This window comes from Lutjanus erythropterus, chromosome 7, assembly GCF_056507025.1.
Source record: "Lutjanus erythropterus isolate fLutEry1 chromosome 7, fLutEry1.hap2, whole genome shotgun sequence".
Taxonomy (NCBI): Eukaryota; Metazoa; Chordata; class Actinopteri; order Lutjaniformes; family Lutjanidae; genus Lutjanus; species Lutjanus erythropterus.
In genome coordinates this window covers 27765759-27787739 of record NC_139323.1, presented here as the reverse complement: position 1 = coordinate 27787739, position 21981 = coordinate 27765759, and the positions used below count along the sequence as shown (strand labels likewise).

Here is a 21981-nt window from a genome sequence, read left to right as displayed (position 1 = left end):
GGTTACCAGGAAACCTTTTAGAGAAGCACAAGATGAACTTTTTAGCTGCAGTCAGGATGCTCTGGATATGTTAGGTCGATATCAGCAGAAGAAATCAGATAATCATCTAAAAGCTGATGTCATGTTTGACGTACACATCCGAATGCACATTCTTACACATATTGTAAACAAGAGTTACTGCACATGCCTGCAGAGCTCACATGTCCGTTGTGTTTGGATTAAAGGTGATATCTAGAATCTTTTGTCTTTAAGATGTTTGAATGTCAGCTTCTCTTTCTCATCAGATCAGCTCCCCCCTTTTCTCCACGCAGCTTTGTAACCGTAGTTAAATATCTTGATATTTGCATGCACGCATGAGTAAACCTATAGGCACTCTCAGGTTCCTGTGTTTGGTAAGTTGCTTACATAATGGCGGCTCTTTATCTGTGTGTCAATAACCCTGAGAGGGAGTGGCTGTTGCAGAGGGAAAGAAAAGGTACGACTGTTTAATTCTCTCTTCATCCTTTTAATACAGGTTGGGAAAGTGCAGATATTCAGAAGTCCATATGAAATCTGTAAAGAATTACTGTCATTTCTACTGTGGTAAAAATGTGGTGTAATAACTCAAATTCATAGTCGTTCTCTTCAACTGCTGCCAGTTCGCACCACATTATACTGACAAAAATGTTCATATCCATTAAAAAAAGTAAAAGGTATGCTATCAAATATTTATGTCAAGTAGCAGGAGATGAAATGATAAAACTATAGAGGCTTTACAGATTTGCCACTGAGGCTAATCATTTTTGCTGTGGCATGATAAAAAGGACTCATCTCACCACTTACTATTAATTTTACCGATTATTAATACACCGAATTTCATGATATTTATTTTATCACTTTCTTATTATTCCAGTTCTTCATACTTCCTCAGCTGCTCCTTCATACCAACTTATAGCCTGCATGAAGAAAACCAGTCCAGCTTCCAGCTTTTGAAGCAACGCTGTTTTTATCTGCCGTCTGTCCATCCAGCAATGCAGCTCTGCATTTCATCTGCCAGTAATCCCACTGTAGTTTCTTCAAAAATTGCATTCTCTAATTTTATTTGCCTCTTGATGGAAACACCTCCTTATAGCTACTGGTGTTTTGCAGTTTCAGATCAAGGCACCACTGCATATTTGCCAAACATCCTGAATTTCCTTGGAGGCTCACATTTTTCATTGCCCTCCCAGGATCACAATTCTCACATATTTGTCCCGATTTTCAGTTCAGGCCAGAGGGGCAAATCTGTATTCTTTCCTCAGAATTGAAGCTAAAATTTAAAGTATTGAGCATAAAAATGCAGCTGCATTATACTTATTATTTTCATTCTTCGAAAGTCACTAGAATGCAGTGAAAAAAGTCTTTGAAATTCAATTTTTTTCCTACCTGCAGTTCTGACTGTGGCCACTAGACAAGGTGTGGAACTGGTTTTGTTTGTACCAATGGGAAGAGGCAACTTCACTCTGTACATAAATTAAATACAGATACCTTGAATACAGGTAGATAACAATAGAATGTAAGTTTAATCTAACATATAATTTAACCTCCTGTGAGGACTAATTGCTGGGTTAAAATAGAATCTTAGCGTACATGTGTCAAAAATTGTGCAATTTTGAAGTGGAAAATGTATCTTCACAGCCGTATTTTACCATCACTCTTTTCCTCCCCTCCATCACCTTTTACCTCACTCTGTTTCACTGCAATTACTCACCCCCACCCCCACCTCATCCTTCTCCCTCTCTGTCAGCGAACACAAACAGACCTTTGCCTTAGTTGAGTGTGTGTATTTCGCTATGTGTGTGTACGCTTGCATGCATGTATATTGACGCTCATGATGACAGTATCACCCTCTCCCTCCCAGCAATCACAGTGTTTTTGTTTACACTCTTTCCCCTCCCCCTCTCGTCTCTCTCCTTTACTCTCTCAGGGCGAATGTCTTACATCAGATCACTCGAAGCATTTATAGCAAAGCTTTTGAAGCTTAGGACTCCCACCGTGGCCAAATATAGTAAACATGAATCCAGCAGCTGTGTGTGTATGTGTGTGTCTGCGTGTGTGTGTGTAAGAGGGTAAGAGGAGTGTGTGCATGCATGTGTTCTCCTGAGTAAATGGCTCTGGGGTAAAAACGTGTTTGTTATTGTTCCCAGCACTTCGCCTGTAGACAACACTGCCAATTAAAGGGGAGGTTTTATGTGTTAAGAGCAGGAAGTGTTGCCGTGTGTGGCTGCACGCTATTGGCTGCCCGGCTTGTCCCATGTTCCTTCCCTGGGGACTGAGCAGCCAGGGCTCTTTACTGCCATGGCCAATGAAAGGTAAACACAACACACCTTTGATCAGGCTTTGCATTTAAAGCCCTTACTGGAACTATGTGTGTGTTTGCATGTGTGCGTAGGGAAGCACCAAGCAAATTACTGAATGACACAGTGAGGTTTTTACGTGTGTGTGTTCAGCTTAATGAGAGATAAGCTCTCCAGGATGCTGCTGCCTGCTCCTCCTCCTCCTCCTCTTGTTGTTGAAGCATGAGTAAAATCATCCCTCCATCCATGCCTGCATCCCTCCATCCCCCCATTCATCCATCCATCCATCCACCCAGGCAGGCAGCATGAAAACAAAACAAGGCGTTGTATGAATGAAAGTGGGAGGGGCCGAGTGGCCTAGAAAGGCAGGCAGGCAGATAGAGAGATAGATAGTGGTGCAGGGCAGGGTGAGGCTGTGGCAGATAGGAGGGATAGAGGAGAGGACAGTGGAGTAGGAGGAGGAGGAGGGGATGAATGAATGAGTGAGCTGACTGGAGCATGTTTGGCATCGCAGCTAGCTTGTGTAGCCCAGCACTAGCGTGAGCAGAATGGGGAATAATGCTGCTGCAGCAGCAGCGGAGTTGCCACTGCTGAGACTGATGTGTTGGGATGAGAGAGAAAAAGGAGAAGAAAAGGGTAAATATACCTCAGATCAATAAAGAAAATAACCAAGAGACAAAATAAATAGCGCATTGGTTTATAGTACGTTTCTGAAGCTGATCTACAAGCTCCAGCTATCTCTGTTTTGATCCTGCTCCAGTCGTAAGCTCGTCCTAATTCACCCAAAACAGCAGCAGTAGATTCGTCTTCCCTGGCACGCCGGCTACTTGGCTGCGTCTGCCCCCTGTCTGCCCCAGCAAGGCCAGGGTTAACCCTGGGCGTCTCTCCTCCCCGACATGGAAGAGGCCATTGAATGGCTGCCTCCCCCAGTCAGCAAACACATTGGCTGAAGCTGAGGGTGGATCTGGGGCTGGAGCAGCACTCCGGCATGGATCCTCTGCTGGAGCTGGAATCTGTGAGCCGTCTCAGCCCTCCCTCGCTGTGCTATGCGAAGCCGTGGTCACAGCATGTACACACACAGCAGACAGACGAGCGAGGGGGGGAGGGCTGGAGAAGAAGAGCTATGCATTTTTCTCTCTGGGTCAGAGACGAGTGTGTGCAGCGGTGGGTTTACTGGCTCTCATAGTAAAGAAAATGTAATGGAGCGACCCCTGCATGAACCGCCTCAGAAGGTCGGAGATTCTGTTTTTTTTCTAGATTACTTATGCTCCTCTCTCCGTGGTTTTGACCCCCTGTCCCTTTCATCATTGTTCTTTTCTTTAACCTTATTATCCCACCCCTCCTCTCCCCCCACCGAAACCCCGTCTGTCCTCTCTTCTTTTACTCAGGCAGCACAATGGGCAGTCCTCCTGTGCAGGGGAGGGGGGTCCTAGCTGTATCCTTGGCAGTGAGAACTCATGTGATGTCCTCACAGAGGTGGCATCCCACAAAGGCTGGCATACTGTGCCCCCATTGCACTTTTAAGCTAACAGTCTACCTTAAACATTCCTTCTTTCAGTTTTGTAGCTGCTGGGGAATGATGACAGGGGTGCATTGTTGTGATTTTTAGCTTTGTGTCTATAGTAAGGATTATCAAAACACTGCATCAAAATGCAGAATCTTTCTTTCCTTGATGTTGTACTTAAACCTATTAGAGACCCAAAGCAGGGTCAAATAATCTTGTTAAATGTTTTTAACTTGTTATTTGACCTAGATCTGCTTCTTGCCCCAATGCTCTCTGGTTCAGTTAGCACATGATATCAAAGCTGACAGTATAGTGAGAAACATGGTGAGAGACGGTGATTAACACACAGGGTCATGGACAGGAAACCTAGTCGGAGGTCAGTTATGGCCTAGATATTTTGCTGTTTTCTCCAGTGGATTCCAAAGTAAATGGAAGGATTAGAAGTTTGAAACACTGAATGTTTTTGGTGTTTTTAATGTGTTCACTGACAGCTGCTGCACGTAATTCAAAATCAAGAAGCAGCACAGGAAACGTACAGGTACAAGTGGCTTATAAATCTAAAAGAAATGATTATTTTCTGTATATTATATGTGGAATCTAACAGTCTTGAAGATCTTATAGTGCAATGAAGTAAAAATGTCCCAAATAGCCATACATCTATAATATTGTCTGCAGCATAGCTTGCCTCCCTTCTTCTTCAAGTGTGAGTAAGCAACAAGAGTATATTTAAAAAATGAAATAGTCCAAAGTGGTAATTGAACAGTCCTGAACATGTTATGATACCATAAAACGTAAGTGTCTCTTATCCACGTGACTAATTTGATAAAAGTAATCTGATTAACCGTGAGTATACATGCGCAAACTGGTTCCACCAGCTATGAGGCTGTGAATCTGCTTAAATTATTACAGAAGAAAAGGAAGTTGTTCTGGTTTACCAACTGCTAGTAAACAAAGAAGGAGAAGTGGTGTGTTCACCTGTAATTTCCAAGATGGAACCACATTGTATCTTTGGAGCAATACTAGGGTTAAAATCTTGTAATGTTTCTAACAGAAAAATTGTCTTTGCTATTGATCAGTTCTGTTTTGCTACTGCCGTGTCAATCCTAGAAACTTGTTTGTGACACACCATCTACCCCCATGTGGTGCAGACAAGTGCTGAAAGAATTTATTTATTGCAGCCAGAGAGAAACGATCGTGTTAAGTGTTTACATGGTTATTATTTTCCTTTTGAAAAGATTGTCATTGGTGTACACCACCCCTCTCAATCCAATTGAAAATTCCTTCTGATCTATCCGGTGTCAGGCCAGTTTCTTCTGATTGAGGTGTTTACATGAGACACTTTTCTTCTGATTGAGCTATTATCCTGATCATTTATGGAATATTAGGGTCTAACTAAATGCAGCTACTGATTGTTTTTAGAGCCTTAGAGCCTCAGTGAACTCTTACCAATCCATGTCTTATTTTGATTTCCTGTCCTGTTTGCACCCAGTCAGCCAGTGCAGTTGGTGAAAAGGTCAGTGCCTGGTATAAGGTGAGATCTAATGAGTCTACTGGCCCTCAGACAAGGCAATAACAGTTGGTTATTAGATCATTACGGGGCACAGGTCAAACCTGACTGCTAATCCAATCACAACTGACACTCGGGCTCTTTCACCAAATGCTGTTCCCTAATAGGTCAAATGAAACCTGACATGAGCCATTGACATATAATGTTCAGCCTATTAGCAATTGAGGTTGTTTCCATGGCGCTGCACACCGTTCCTGTTGGCCATTGGGAGTAAATTGTGGACACCGTCTCACTCCATCATGGATACTAGGTGGGCAATCAGTGGTTGTCCGATTGCATGTTTGCATGTAAATTACAGCTTAAGCCTGTCTGATTGTGTTCTCGAATGCTAATTAGCATTTGTGTAATTGTGTGCTTTAGAGCAAATTAAATTGAGGTGTACAGCCAAGCTCCCTGGTCAGCAGCAGCCTTTTAGTAAAACCTGACCACAGAAAGCAGAGGGCAGGTCATGCAATTGTAGCCCGTGTTCAGCATGTTGATACAACATTGCCTTACCAGTATGTTTGGCTAGATATTGTTGTGTTTTCTTAATCTACGGGGGGCTCGGACAAGTGCCTTTAATGTGGGCAATCTATTGGGATCTTTGGAAGGAATTAAATTTGACGTCAGTAATAGGTTTAGATTTTGTGTGGGTCTTTCAGACATTGAGGCTAAAACAATTCTTATAAAACAGTAGGGGCACCTGAACCAATGCTTGTTGAAAAATAAGCAAAAAATGACATTAAAGAAGGGCTTTTTTCATTGCTAAGGAAAATTTGAACTTGAAATTGAACAATATATTAATTTTAAACAGTTTAACAACAGTTTAAAGTTACAGTTTACTTAAATATATCAGAACTCTTACACTTGGATAACAGTAAAATACATTTTGAGTTGGAATTCTGGGCATAATCCAAACTCCAGCTTCAAACTTAAGCAGTTATTTTGCAAAAAAAATCATATTTCCTATCCCAAGGAGACCAGTGTCATATTAGCCCCAAGCTTTGGTACCTAACCCCTGTCAGCAATCCTTCACCCAGTAAGGAAATCACTGATGTTTCTGTGTTTTCTTTGTTATTTTTGACATGTGTTTGATATTTTAATGAGGGTCAAAAGTTTAATTTCAAGCAGGTTTGTATTCCTTCTGATGACAGTACTTTGTGCCGATTTATATTTTGAGCAACCACACAACCACACATTAAAATGGCAACAAGGAACCACGCGGCCTCGCTGAGAACACCTGTTTATAGTTCATGCAGCCATGGTCATGTGTGTGTACTTACACACCAAACATGTATGTGGTTCCTTCGCTGCACTCACATCAGAACAAACAACCACTTGGTGGCCATTTTGACCACAGGGTTTTTGCTCTCTCTGCCCCTTCTTATTTTAATGCTTTGTGAGCCGTTGAAAGATAGACGGGGAGAGAAACATCCCTCCCTACATGCAGCCCTGTGTCATTTATATTTGGTATTTTTGTTTTACTTTGCTTGTGCAGGGTATTTGTGTGTTTTTGTGAACTTTGGATAAGGCCCACTGCTCTCCCACTCGCCTCTAAATGCCATCTAAACCAGGAGTGGTTATAAAGAGTCTTAATGGTGATACTAGTGGGGGCCAAAATAAAACAGGGCACTGTGATCCATGTGTTTCAAACCTGATATTAATCACCTCTTTCCCTTCTCTTCTCTCCTTCTGCCTCTTCTCAGTGTGCTTGGACAACTGTAAGCATAGTGCGTGCAGCCTCCAGGGCCAGTGCTGCCATGACCAGTGCCTGGGTGGCTGTTCTGAGCCAGGTAATGCAAGTAGCTGTGTGGCCTGCAGGAACCTCCAGCATGGGAGTACTTGTGTGGAGAAGTGTCCGCCTGGATACTACATCTTTAGGGGCTGGCGCTGTGTGAGCTTCTCCTTCTGCCAGGTTGGTAACAACTGGAATTCTTACGGTTAACTCATATAGTAGCTTGCATTAAACGCATTCAGCATAAATTTGAACTCTGATTAACATGCAGCAGGCAAATAGAAACAGTCATTCTGACTCAGAATGGAAATTTCAAATCGGCACATGGCTGGCTGTAGCAAGTCTTTCAACTTAACATGTTTCCTTAAGTTTTTAATGTAATTTTATGTGATTTTAATGTTTTATTGCAGTAAATATATTGCAGATTTCTCCTTTAATGTATACACAGTACACGCATACAGAGGTGTAAATGTGTGTTTTATATGTGTTTTCTTTGTTTTTAAATCCAGGAGCTCCACAACCAGTGTAGGCAGACCAAGAAGTTGAACCAGGACCGGGAGTCAGGCTGCTACGAATACGTCATCCACAACGGGGCCTGTATTCCTGAGTGTCCTTCTGGATACACCACTATCAACTCCACTACGTATGTCTGATACACACACATACACACACACACACACACACACTTTAAAACCACCACAAACACTGCCGTGTTATTGATGGTGGCCATCTTTACATGACTGCAGATGTGACTGTCACCCACAACAATACGTCACCCTGTGACCGCATTAGAACAAGTGGATTGTGGTCACTCAACACACTCAATAACATTTGCACACAAGTGATGATGATGTTTGAAAGTTTATAAAACAAAGGAGTAGAAGTCATTTTTTTTCCACTGCGGAAAGTGTCCTCTCTGTGTAGAAGCAGCTGAGGACAAACAATGTAGAGACGTTTTAGGAGCAGAGAAAAAGGAAAAACTTCACCTGCCTCTCTTAACGAAAGCAGGGCTATTTGGCTGTACAGATCAGGATGAAACTATTTGCCCCCCTATGAAATTTGATTTCTTTTAAAGTATTTCCCAAGTGCTGTTAAACAGAGCAAGGAATTTTTAACACAGGTTTTCCAAACATCCTAGTTTTATTTTGGATGCTTACATTGTTTTACTTTACACACAGAAACAAAATTATTTCACAAAAAACAAAAACTACCAGGGTCTAAATTATTAGTCCCCCTGATGCTAATAGTCAGTGTGTATCCTTTTTGCTGGATAACAGCCTGCAGTTGCTTGTTTTAGTTTTCAACAAGTCTCAGACACGTCTCCTGAGGAATCCCAGCCCATTCTTCTTTGTTGAATCTCTCAACCTCCTCCAGATTTGATGGTCTTCTGGCATGGACCTTAGCCTTCAGTTCACCCCACAGATTTTCAATGGGATTCAAGTCAGGGCTTTGTGCAGGACAGTCAGTAACGCTCACTTTGGTCTTCTGGAGGTAGTTCTTCACCAGGAGCGACGTATGTTTTGGGCCGTTGTCGTGTTGGAGGACAAAGTGATGACCCAGACCCATTTTTTCTGCTGACTGCTTGAGGTTTTCTTTCATAATCTTCACATATCCTTCTTTCTTCATGATCCTTCCACTTTGACCAGATTCCCAGGTCCAGACACACTGAAGCATCCCCACAGCATAATACTCCCACCACTGTGTTTCACTGTGGGGACAGTGTTCTTTGGGTTATACGCCTCTCCCTTCTTTCTCCAAACAGAAGTAACGTCTCTGTGGCCATAGAGCTGTAGTTTTGTCTCATCTGACCAAAGGACACACTTCCAGTATACATAATCTTCCTCCAGGTTGTCCTTAGCATACATCAGTCTGGCTTGAAGGTGTCTCTTCTGCAGAAGTGGAGTTTTTCTTGGTCTTCAACCTCACAGTCCACTCCTGTGCAGGTCTCTAGTGATCGTCTTCTTTGAGACTACAATTCCCAACTTGGCTAAATCATTCACTCATGTCTTGGCAGTTGTTCTGGGGTCTTTAGACACATCTCTCACTAGTTTTCTTTCCAGAGTCTTTGAAATCTTTCTCTTCCTACCTCTGCCAGGCTTGTTCTGTACCATGTGGCTCTCTTTGAATTTCTTGATGATTCTTCTCACTCCAGTTCTTGACACTTGGAAACGCTGTGATAACTTTGTTTATCCTTCTCCTGCTTTGTGAGCATCGACAATTATTTTTCTCAAGTCTAAACTGATTTCTTTTGTTTCTGGCATGATGCTTTCTCAAGTGACAGCTCAAACCCTGCTGACGTTTTTATACTGTGTGTAAATCGGAAGATAACTCTCAGTTTTAACTTGATTTTACAAGCTTTGAGCTTTACAAAGTTAAAGCACATGATTGTACAACAGTGCTTTGTGCTATGGCTCAATAAAAAGGTCAGTTCTTAAGGGCGCTAATAATATTGACCCTGGCATTTTTTTTTCTGAAATAATTCAGTTATTGTGTGCCAGTAGAAATAATTTATGCTTTCTAAAGAAAACTAGCGTGTTTAGAAATGCTACGTTGAAAATTCCTTGCTCTGTTAAAAAAGCAAAAAAAAACCTTTAAATTTCATAGGAGGGCTAATAATTTTGTCCTCAACTGTATATAAGTTTATGATTAACTGAAGAATGAGATTGCAAGCAGTAAATATGATTATTCCCAGACAGTGTTACACTGTAAGGAGCATGCATTATTTTGGATGTTTTACTAAGGCCACATTTATATAATTAAATACAAGGTTGCCTATATTTTCTGTTAATCTCTACTATCAAGTATTCAGAGAAGTAAATATGTAAATATGCAAAACTTGGAACATACAAAGATGAAAGCATCAGTGAGCTAAATAGTCTGTTAAGGAATAGGTATACTGTGTATATTTTTTCTCTACTCTCATATTGTGAAAATCCCAGTAGTATTCTCATTTCAGTTTAAACTTCAGCTGCACGAATCACCAAATAAGCAGCATACCATATGAATAAACAAAAGTCGATAACTGTGTCCCTTAATATTGGTATGATAAGTTACCCAGTGGCACTAAATACAAAGTTGCCATATAGGCATGAGGCTACATAATTTCATATGCAAATAAGTGCTCTAATCTCATTTGCCGTAAATGAGTCCCTGGTGTTTTCACAGCCTCCATCACATTCTGTTCTCAGTGATTACACAGCTGCATCAAGTCAAAGCCTCACCAAACTGACATAAAAGAACAAATAATTGTCCACACAGCAGTTTGAGCATTTTCATATGCAGAGTTAGTGCATAAACTTCATTTACTTGAGATGGATTTGGTGTTGAATACAAAAATCACTTGTTATCAGCACGGAGCAACACTTTTAATAATGCTAAAGTGTTGATTATTTTGGAAACAGCTTACAAAGGTGCACTGGAGTGAAATAATGTGTTTTGAGTCTTTATGCACCCTTTATAGCCAATTATTTTCCTATTGAAAGGATTATTCAGTAGGCTTGAGTTTACAGTCTGTCTGAGACCTGTTTACTTAGTCTGGTTGAGTGGTTCATATAAGATTATTTCATGTGAAATAATAGCAAATTAGCAATAAGAATTGTTGATTTGATAGTGAGGATTTAGTTGATCTCTTAAAACCCACATAGCGTGACAAGCACACTGATATTGGGATATTTATAGCTGCATGAAGAATGCTTTGAACATATATAGGCCCTCTGTTGTAGCACTATAGACTGCCTTTCTGTTCGTAAACATTACAACATTTTTTTGTGGGTGGAGCTTAGGGCTAGGTATTGGAGTAGAGAAAAACGCCTCGTCATTTGATACTACATTTCAATAAGCAAGGAGTTAATCATCATCAGTGATCCTTTTAACACAGAGTATGCTTATATCAAGATGTAAAAATGCTAGTGATTAGTTGTGTAACTAAACATGTTTGTAGAGGCACTTATGGAAGCTGTTCAAAAGACGTCTTGGTTAAACAAAATAGACAATGATCCTCATTCATAGAAGTCAAGGTATTCGTCCAGGTATCGGTGCTGAAAATTGTTGTACCTGGTGCAGAGCTAATGTGGAGGCAGAATAATTCCCTAAACACATTAGCTAACACTAGTGAGCAAGTTCTGTTGGCTTGTTTTTTAACAATAACTGGGGAAAATATGAATTTTTCTGAATATGAAATCCGTAAAAACATAAATTTAAACAAGTGTGAACCTCACAACTTTGTTTTATGTGTATGATTGCAATTACATTAACTTGACTGCAGATGTACACATCCAGGATTTTAAACAAACAAACAAGCTTCGCTGTGTGCTATGACGCTAGAGCCCTTGTCTGATTTCACGCGGAAAATGTGGTTGAATATCCTGCACTGAAAGTGTCCGTTCTTGTCTGACGACATGGCCGTCCATTTAATGTGGACAGCAGATTGCAGGCATGGCAAGCTCAGGTTCTGTAGAGCACTGCACATTGATTTCATTTTCAGACGAGAGGCAATGCAAATTCAAACAATAGAACTAATCAGAAACATTCAGAAGTTGGATGCGTACTGCCCAGTGAATGGAGCCTGTCCAGCCTGTCCAGCTCCTTGTAAACTTACCCTTCATGATGTCACACTCAAATTTGTCCCTACGACTCGCCGACCATTGTTATCCAGAAATAGGCCAAAAGATCTTGCACAGCAACAGGAAACAAAGCCACAGAATCAATGTTATATTCTAAATATAAGCTTTTTACTGAAAAGAATGTATACGCAGATGTAACCCCCTTGTAGTCTTTACTGAGTCTTTACTGAGACCACTTTTTGTTGATGTAGAGACAGATAAAGACATTAGTGGAGCGTAGAGAAGAAAGACAGACAGTGAGTGAAAATGCAGCACAGAGAGGTGTGTTTCTCTGAGTTTGTTCTAATAAGAGCAAGTTGTGTGCTGGAGATGTCTGCATCACTTGAAGCCACAGGTGGCTGGATGATTGATGGTGTTTGTGTGTTTCTGGTATACCTGCGTACGTGTGTGTCTTTGTGTGTATATATGTGTATGTGCGTGTGTGTACGGGCGTTTGAGTGCTTGTGTGTGCAGAACGTGTTTGTGACTACATTAGCTTGTTCCCAGTAAAGTTGGGTTACTTTTTCCAGGTGCAGGCTGGGGGGAAATGTCCACTGTGTCCAGATAGAGAGAGGTGTATGTGTGTATATATAGATATGTTTATTTGGTAAATAACACACACACTCACGTGCACAGAGCTGTAGCACACCCAGTGGAAATGGTAAGGACATCTCAACCCAACATGACTTTCTCCAAATGTGTGTGTGTGTAAGAGAGAGATTGACTTTCCCTTGCATGCTGCCAGCCTGCAGGGATTATCAGGTGCTTAGACAGAAAAGAACATTGCTTTAAGTCTCAGTCATACACCCTGAGGCATAAGGCAGAATGGCATCTTTTGTGTGTGTGTGTGTGTGTGTTTGTGTGTGCTTGCGTATAGATGTATGTGTGCACACATTATGTGATAAACAAGACTTTTCTTTTTTCGATGGGATTCTGTTGCAACATCAGGGCCTCTGTGTGTCTGTTTTGCTGCTATGGTTTGGTTCTAGCGTGAACAAGCGTCATCACAGTGGCTTAGCCTGGCAGAAGCTACACCCAGACAGACACGCACACACACATACGCCCAGACAGTCAGACGACACACATTGTACATATGCGTACAGACACAGACACACACACACACACACACACACACACACACACCAGCCAATGAGGATTGACAAGGAATAGGGATGTTCCAGAGTCGGAGGAATGGAACCACAAATGCTTGCATCATGGTTTTTCTGTGACACCAATAAAGTTTTGGTTAGTAAAATCATACCTCCTTTTGGGCTCAGCATTATGTTCAAAATTATTGTCCTGATTATTTTGATCAATATTGAAATCACAATTATTTATCACAATGATTAATTGATTTTAGGGATTGAACACTTACATAGACAGAGCGCTGCTTTCACTTCTGTGTTGTGATACATTCTTACAAATGTACAAGTCTGTCCATTAAATTAAGACTGGTCCTTTTTTACAGAGCATTTTCCAGAAGCAATGTAAATATAAATAAAATTGTACCAAAACCTTTCAGCCCATAATTAATCAATACAGCACTGCATTCACTTGAATGTTGATATGACTGTTGGATGGATTGATGTCTGAGTTGACCACATTCTTCATGCATTCATCATGCTGTGGTTTGTGGTGTTTTTTTAGGTGGGTGAACAAGTTGTGTTGCTTTGTGGTGCAGACATAAGTCCCATGATTACAGTAACAACGTTTCTGATCAACGTAGTTGATCCAGTGAAAAGTCACTGCCAATTATATTGATAATCAAGTAATCTTTTCAATGATTTTTCAAAGAAAAATGTCAGACATTTGCTGGTTTCAGCTTCTTAAATGTGCCGTTACTGCCTGTCTTTGTCATTCATGATAATGAAATGACAGCTAGCTGCCGCTCTACATATGATTTGTTTTTCCTTCACATCACTTTCCCTAAATCTGAAACATCACAAAACAACGGCTTATGATCCATTTCATGGGGCTGCCTTGTCACCCTCTGCTCATGTGATTTTCATTTTGTCCATTTGTCCTCTGTCTACTCTTCAACTTTTGCACAGGTTGCTGCTGCTGGGTTGCAGAAGAACCTGACTGAATATACAGCAGAGTTTTCTCTGAGCGGAGCACAGATTTTAAACATCAGTATTGCAGTCGCTCATGTTCATTGAGGATAACAAAATCATGATCAAGATAAATAATCAAATAATTGTGCAGCTGTACTTTGGGCGTTCTTCTCTTGTATGCAAAGTGGAGTATCTGTAATGTCAGTCTATTTAGTATGTAAAGTTAGTGGTGTGCACGCAGCAATGACAAAATAATTTAAGGAGCTACGTGTCACAATAAGATCAAAACTGTCTCATCCAACATAGTAGTGGTCAGGTTAACAGTTGCAGATGTTTCATGATCACATATTTTTAAATAAACTTTAAGCACGTACACGTTATCCTTCATTTGCATATATTTCCTCTTCTTAAGTCTCTGCAGACAGGTAGTTGTCCTCACTGACATTTGGCCATCACGAACATCCACAGAAAAGAGTTTGCTCATCTTTCCTGGACACTGTAACAACACAGTAGTACAGCAGTATGTGAGTGTTGTGTGTGTGTGTGTGTATGTGTTGGTTGGTGTGAGTGAGTGCACTTGGTTTGGTTCCGCCAAGCCTGGCTGGGCCCAAAACCAAACCCAAGCGTCAGCTGCGGCCTCTGTTCTAGATGGTTCTAGCAGACCCTGGAGCCCGAGTCACAGAGTTCAGCCGGACAGATAAACACTGTCCCTTTAAGAGCTGCCGTTGGACCCAGCCTGTCTGCCTGTGTGTCTGTGTTTTTCAGTACAACGGCCCAAAACATTCTCCCTTTCTACACTGCAACTAGAGCATTACTTTTGAGGAGCTGAATATACGATTTTCCATGTGGGAGACACACAAAATATCCCTGAGTTTTTCTTCTCACTGTTGTTTTGCAGAGATCATTACAGTGTGTTTCCACTCACTCAGAAGTCATAGAGGGGAAACAATGATTTGGCCTTTGATTGATGTAAATTATTAAGAGCTTGATAAGATGGAAACTAGGAGAAGCCAGGTGTGTAATGGGTCATTTGGCTCTCTCAGGGTGGGTAGGAAAAGCCAGACAAGGACCAAAACAGCACCCCTGGGACTCAGTGTTTCATGTCACTATGGTGAATGGCGTCTGAAGCACGGCCTGGCTGCTTGGGGGAAAAGAAGGGGCACGATGTTAAGACTGTGTGTGTGCTTCCTGGAGAGGGGGATTATAATAAGAGTTGCATAAACATAGAATTAAATCAGGGTGAGCTTACAAATGGCAGTTCATGCGGAGCTTGCATGGTCCCTGCAGCGAACAACAGCATCCTTTGTTAGCTGTTCCCCAGGCACAGGGGCTGCTTTAAAAAGGTGCCTGTTAAGGCTGCTGTTTGATGTCATTGTCTCCTCTGCTTTGAGTTTTGAAACCCTGATTGGACCGCTTCAGAATCCATTCTAGTGACCCAGTGTTATCCAGTGCCCTCCTATGATTTGTGCATGTATTTTTTAAGAAAACAACATTTTTGTCCCAACTTCTCATGGCACAGCCACCCCGAGATATCAATCAGTGGTGTTAAGAGCCAGAGGCGCCTGAGCAGTGGTGCAAGTGGAGCAGCTGCACCCCCACTATAAGACTTGAGGGAACAAAAGTATGGGTTTGTGTCCCTGTTTTTTGATCATATAACTTTGCTAACATCTGAGCTAGTTTGGATCAGCACCAAACAGGAATCAGCAAACTGGGGAGTTACTTTGATTGTGGTCAAAAAAAAAAAAACCTCCTGAAATACCATCACACACACGATAAATGGTCAGTTTAGAGCATTATGAGTCTCTGTTTAATTTGCTGTGTATCTGGTCCATGAAAGAGCACCTATTTTAATGTGAAAGCATAATTTTTAAAAAGGTTTGCCTTTCATTTCCACTATATCCTCCCACTGAAATAGGTAGTAACAAGTTGAGGTGACAAAATCCAAAATGAAACCGTTTATGTCTGTGGATTATATTTATACAGAATTGACAAGATGACATTTTATCCTGTGTTTCTAGACGTATGTGTTTTTCCAGACACATAAGAAATTGTTATGTCATATTTCTTGCAGGGAGTTTTAGTTACTTCAAATTGTTATTGTGTGTTTTTGCATGCCAACCACTAATCTTGCACCCCCACTTTTAACTCTAATAAGGTGTCTATATTAGGACCAATACTTTTAGGTAGCAGAACAACCAAAAAAAAAAAACCAAAAACTGAATTTTAGTTTATGTCTAAGGCAGGACTTTGTGGTTAGGGATGTCAAGGCTGGAAGTGGAATTAAAGAGAGGGATTATGTTCTTTTGAGAGGGCTTCCAAAAAAAAAGAAAAAGTGCTCATTTGTGAATGAAGCATCGGGTCCCCTTTTTTCTGTGTGCTGTGTACCCAGTTGCTCGCTAGACAAGGCCAGCCTTTTGTGAATGAATTTCCTGAAAGGCAGCACTATCAAGGCCTCATTGCTCAGCATACGTGTGTGTATGTGATTACGTGCTCGAGCACATGTTTGCAGGGAGAGGACGACGCCACTCGTAGAGCTGAGAGGGAGAGAAGGAGAGAAACAGAGGAATGTCTGTTGGCGACTGCAGCTGGTGTTTCAGTCATGTTGTTTTTGTTGTCTGTGATTGCGCTCCATGTGTGCATTCGTGCGTGTGTCTTTTTTATGTGCAACAGAAGTAATAGAAGCAAAGGATGAGACGTCTCTCTCCTCAATCCCCCAGTGCTAATAAAAATGAAGGAGGCTCAGATGTGGATGAGAGATTGCCTAATCTAATTCCACTCCTAAAAGCCTATGGATTCATTATGGGACATATCAAATTAATTGAAAGAATTATACAAATTCACCTCTGAATACATCAGCTCATTCACTGAATTGCAGGAGTCTGATTGTCTCTCATTTGAGAAACCATACAGTCACTATTGTTGATATTCAGAGTAGAAATATGTAATATTAACTATACGAAATCAGAAAATGATCACGATATGTCATCAGAAATTAAGGAAACATTGCTGTATAGAAATACTTGTTTCTCCAACAACAATGCCAGCTTGTTCTCCATTCCAGTGTTTTTATTTGCTTCAGTACAAATTGTTTTATTTATGAGAGGTTATCAAATAAGACCATAGGTTTCAAGTTATTTGTTATTTGTGTAATCTAGTGCTGCAAAGTCTATAAAATGTCATAAAAAAAAGAAAAAAAAATGTCTTTTCCAGTTTCTTAAAGTCTTAAGTGATGTCTTTAAATGTTTTATGAACCGTATCTTTTACTAAATTTTCTTTATTTATAGAAAGTTTAGAACAGAATGAAACAAGAGATAAAACCAAGAATGAGCACGTCACACACCAAAATATGAAGCCAGATAGCTTCCTGTATATAAAAGAGAGAAATATAAAAATATAGAAATGTGTATCAGTTAAATTCCACTGAACAGATTCAGCCTTGTTGTTTGAAAATGCCAAGTCATCCCCACTCCCAACCCACGCCACACCAGTATGTCACCGAGCATTCCTGTCTCATACCATTCAATCCTGTGTCGTTCCATTTCTGATATCAGCACACAGAAGCATTCACGGTATTTTTTCTTCTCGTCTCTCAAAAACAAGTTTGTTGTTTCCCTCCACTTAAGGCATTGCTCTACAATATTACAGTGACGTCTCCAAGCGTCGTGACACTTAACTTGGTATGCTGGAAGGTGATTGTGACATCAGTTGATAGCTCTTATGAACATTGCAGCCTCGAGTGACTGTGGAATGTATCAAGTGCAATAATCCCATTTGGATTAAATGCAGATAATGTTCTTGTTTGTTTTTGTATTTATCTGTGTTAATCTGCGTCACTAAGGTTTTCTGCCCTCTGTATCAGCCAGTAATTGCTGCAATAGATGACACATTGACACACACCCTCACCTCTTCCATTATGATGTTGATGTTCCTAACCTGTGTGCTTGTCTCTCTCTGTGTAGGTTGACCTGTTCGCCATGTGCTGGCCTGTGTCCCAAACTGTGTGTGGGAAATAAGACGATTGACTCTGTAACTTCAGCCCAGGCTTTGAGAGGCTGTACTGTTCTCCACGGCAACATGATCATCAAGATTCGAGGAGGGAGTGAGTACTACTACACCTCACCTCCTGCTGGGCCTCCTGTGGAGGTTCTGCTTCTCACACTATATTTGTCTCCTTCTGCCTCCATTGCTGAGGTTTCTCACTCACCGTTTCTCTCTTTATCAGAGACAGTTTGTCCACCTTTACATTTAAATATGTGTTTGTGTCTCACCATATGTCAGTCTTCTGCCATAATTTAGAGGCTATCTTTATGACCAAATGTCTGTCTTCTTGCAGATAACATCGCAGCTGAGTTGGAGGCTAGTTTGGGCCAGATTGAGGAGATCACAGGCTACCTGACTGTTCGCAGGGCCTACGCCCTCGTCTCCCTCTCCTTCCTCCGCAAATTACGCATCATTAGGGGGGAGCATCTTGAGGGAGAGTAAGTCTTCTCTCCTCGCCAGGTGTATAAATTTAAACACTGCATCCAACCTCGTTTAATTCTTTTCTTCTGTCTTTCCTCCGTCTCCTTTAGCAACTACGCCTTCTATGCGTTGGACAACCAGAACCTGCGTGAGCTGTGGGATTGGTCCAAGCACAACCTGACCATCCAGCGAGGTCGTACTTTCTTCCACTACAACTCCAAGCTCTGCATGTCTGAAATCAGAAAGATGGAGGAGGTAACGGGAACCAAGGAGCGCAACCAAAAGAATGACATCGCTGTACGCACCAATGGGGACCAAGCCTCCTGTAAGGAATACAGATTTACATTTATGTAAAAATACTCTAGGTTGTTCTAAATCTGCTTTAGATGATGCTTGTAGTACTAACATTTTTTTTTACAGTCTAACAGAAAAAGATTTTCCTCTTACCTTGTTGTTACCTTGTTTTGTTTTTACTACCTTGACACTTCTTTTGGCTCTCAAGGCTGGAAAGTACACACATCACTTATCTATTCGGTGAATGCATTGGCGCGTGTTGTTCTGTATGGTAACACTGGAACATACTCCTAATGCACAGTGCTGTCAGTAAATGAACTGCAGAGTGGCTTAAACAAATAGCACCCTGATTGAATGAAATAAAATACTGCAAGTATATAGAGCTTTCCTCAAGGAGGAATATACACAGTACTGCAGCTATCGACAGCAGGGAGAACCTGAAGCTGATAGAAAACCAGAAAAGAGAGGTTTTGATGCGGCTATGTATTTTTAATGTAGAGAGTTTCAGCTGTCAAACACACACACGTCTCCGGGCTTAAAACACATTGTGCAGCTACATTTTTCCTCGCAGAAAAATATAAATATCAGATTGGACTTAATATTGGCAGACACTCAACATTAAAGAACTCAAATCAGATCAAGGAGGAACAAAATAACTCATCAAGACATATTTAATCTATGTGATGTGCTAATCTAATCTTAATGTTTGACACATAATTTTATGGAATAATGGAGAGAAGATGCGTTGGTGCAGAAATGCTGCTCATTTCTTTGGTTATTACCGTTATGGTGTGTTTGTTTGTTTCAGTGTGGTGTTTTGATGCTCTACTAAGCATCATCTGTTTTATCCCTCAGGTGAGACCAAGCTGCTGAAATTCACGGTGATCAAGACCACATCAAATATGATTATGTTGAAGTGGGAGCCCTTCTGGCCCTTAGACTTTAGAGACCTGCTGGGCTTTATGGTTCTCTACAAAGAGGCGTAAGTATCTGACAAAAATCATGAGATGTTTTTTTCCATGACATAAAACATACCAAAGTTAATTACAAAATAAAATTATAGCAGTTAGTCACAGTGGGCAACTGTTATTATTCGCCTTGCTGCCTTTGGTCCTCTTTTTAAATGGTTTCCCTCCTACATCAGTGTTAGGACTTTTCAGTAGCTTTAAATCTGCTGAAACTAAAATTTGCTCAGGGGTTCCACAAGCCCTTATTCTTGGACCTTTGCTTTTTAATTGGTACATATCCCAACATTCATATGCGGATTATACACAACTGTCTTCAACTCAGCTTTGAAAGTCATGTCAGTATCTTAACCGGTACGTTTTTTATCTTTTGAAAAATGGACTTTCATCTCAGTTTGACTCTGAGAAGCTTGTTCATACATTCATCTCAACCAGGTTAGATTACAAACAACAGAAATGCTCCAGAACACAACAGTCAGAGTGCTCACATGTACACAAAAACCAACACATTACTACAAAATCAGCCTCTGAATTCTACTTATAGTCTTTAAAGCACCTAATTGTTTGGCTTCCCAGTATATTTTAGTATAATCTCATGCCACTTGTTGCTGTAATGTGCTTTAATATAGCAAATTGAGTTTACCTGTACTAAAATGTGCTAAATACATATAAATTGCCTTGATTTGTTAAATGAGCTTAATTAATGCATCCCCAGTTCTTTTGCACCTGTTGATCCATTTGTTTCTTATCTCTTTCTTTCCAGGCCGTATAGGAATGTGACAGAGTTCGACGGACAGGACGCGTGTGGCTCTAACAGCTGGGCGATCGCTGACGTTGATCCTCCATCCCGTTCCACAGATGGCAAGAAGGTGGACAATCCGGGGCACCTGATCCGACCGTTGAAGCCCTGGACCCAGTACGCCATTATGATCAAAACTCAGCTGTCTGCATCTGACGAGCACCAGGTTCATGGTGCCAAGAGCGAGATCATCTACGTCCGTACCAATGCCTCCAGTGAGTTACACAAATTTTAAATAAACACACTCGCTAGGAAAATGTTTTACTACTTTCAATGGATTTGATTGAAACTGTTTACCATATTGTATATAATGTCTGACTATACAAATGTATGACGAAGAAATTATCAACAAAATCACATTTTTTGGACTTTTTACTCCCGTGGCTCACGGCTTATTAAGACTAAAGTCAGTCTGAAATCAGCCTAAGGTCAAACAGTAAATACCAGTGCAGTACTGACTATTGCCTCACTGTCTTCCTCTACCCCCCTCAGAGCCCTCTGTGCCTCTGGACCCCATCTCCTCCTCCAACTCCTCCTCTCAGATCATCCTGAAGTGGAAGCCTCCCACCAGTCCCAATGGCAACATCACTCACTACAGAGTCATCTGTCGCAAGCAGCCTGAGGACAGCGACCTCTACAAGTTCGACTACTGCCTACAAGGTTAATGTCCACTGGTTGCGCTGCTCAAGTCTGACCATGCAAACATCAGTTGCCCTCACACCTATTTTTCTTGTGCAGGAATGAAACTGCCCTCCCGCACTCCGACCCACCTGGACAGCGAGGATGAGCAGAAGTGGAACCACACCGATGAGCCTACATCAGGAGGAAGGTGCTGCGCCTGCCCCAAGACAGACAACCAGCTAAAGAAGGAGCAGGAGGAGATCGAGTACCGCAAGACCTTCGAGAACTACCTCCATAATGAAGTCTTTGAGAGCAGGTGCACATCCTAGATCATAACTGAATGTCACAGTTCACGACTCCCTTTTATTTACTTACGGAGTTTTGCTCAATTCATGGATGTCTATGGGATCATGATTATGTTCATTTGATCCCATAGACACTCAACAGTTGAGTGTTAGAAAAGGTCTGCCCCAAGGCATTTATTAGTTTCTGACTCTGGGAAAATGGTAAAAAAAAACAGTATAATTCCCTGTACTGTATACTGTATCTTTGAACTATCCCTTTAACCAAGTCTCGCACAGTCAGACTATTCTATGTGATCTCCTTTTGATGACTAATGTAATAACAAGTTTGTCTTTTAGTTACACTGCAACTTTTACTTACTTGTCAGGACATATTAGTCAGTTAGACTGACTGAAACTTCATCTTTATGTGATTAATGTTCCCTACATACTGAAGAAGGTTTAAGCAACAAGTCAATAATAGTCCAAACTTAGAAGACAACAATTTAAGAATGTAGAGGCCAACTTAAAGCTTCTTTCTTGTCACAGTGGCCTCACTGAAGTCACCTACTGAACAGCACTTTGGTCGCAACTTTTAATGACTTTTTTGGTTGTTTAAAAAGTTTGTTTACATTAAAAATTCAGTACATTTAGCATGAAACGAAGCTTAGCACTTAGAGGGGCTTCTCGCTTTGTTAACTGCAGTCCAGTGGAGCCCCTCTATCACTCCTCTTTTGTCCCAGCCATCATGATGTCCGTCTCAAACCGGCTCCGTGCCAACTCTGTCTGGTCCATCCGTGTGTGT

At 41.2% G+C, this 21981-nt stretch overlaps 1 protein-coding gene across 1 annotated transcript in view; it reads left to right on the top strand.

Annotated features, from left to right (window-relative positions):
• The window catches only part of insrb (insulin receptor b), a 98494-nt gene that overhangs the window by 64480 nt on the left and 12033 nt on the right, over window positions 1–21981 (top strand). The window contains exons 3-11 of the mRNA XM_084723434.1: window positions 7072–7280; window positions 7610–7743; window positions 17715–17854; window positions 18089–18233; window positions 18327–18541; window positions 19366–19492; window positions 20239–20489; window positions 20767–20934; window positions 21013–21211. Coding sequence (XP_084579560.1) covers window positions 7072–7280; window positions 7610–7743; window positions 17715–17854; window positions 18089–18233; window positions 18327–18541; window positions 19366–19492; window positions 20239–20489; window positions 20767–20934; window positions 21013–21211 — 1588 coding nt within the window. The remainder of the gene's footprint in view (window positions 1–7071; window positions 7281–7609; window positions 7744–17714; window positions 17855–18088; window positions 18234–18326; window positions 18542–19365; window positions 19493–20238; window positions 20490–20766; window positions 20935–21012; window positions 21212–21981) is intronic.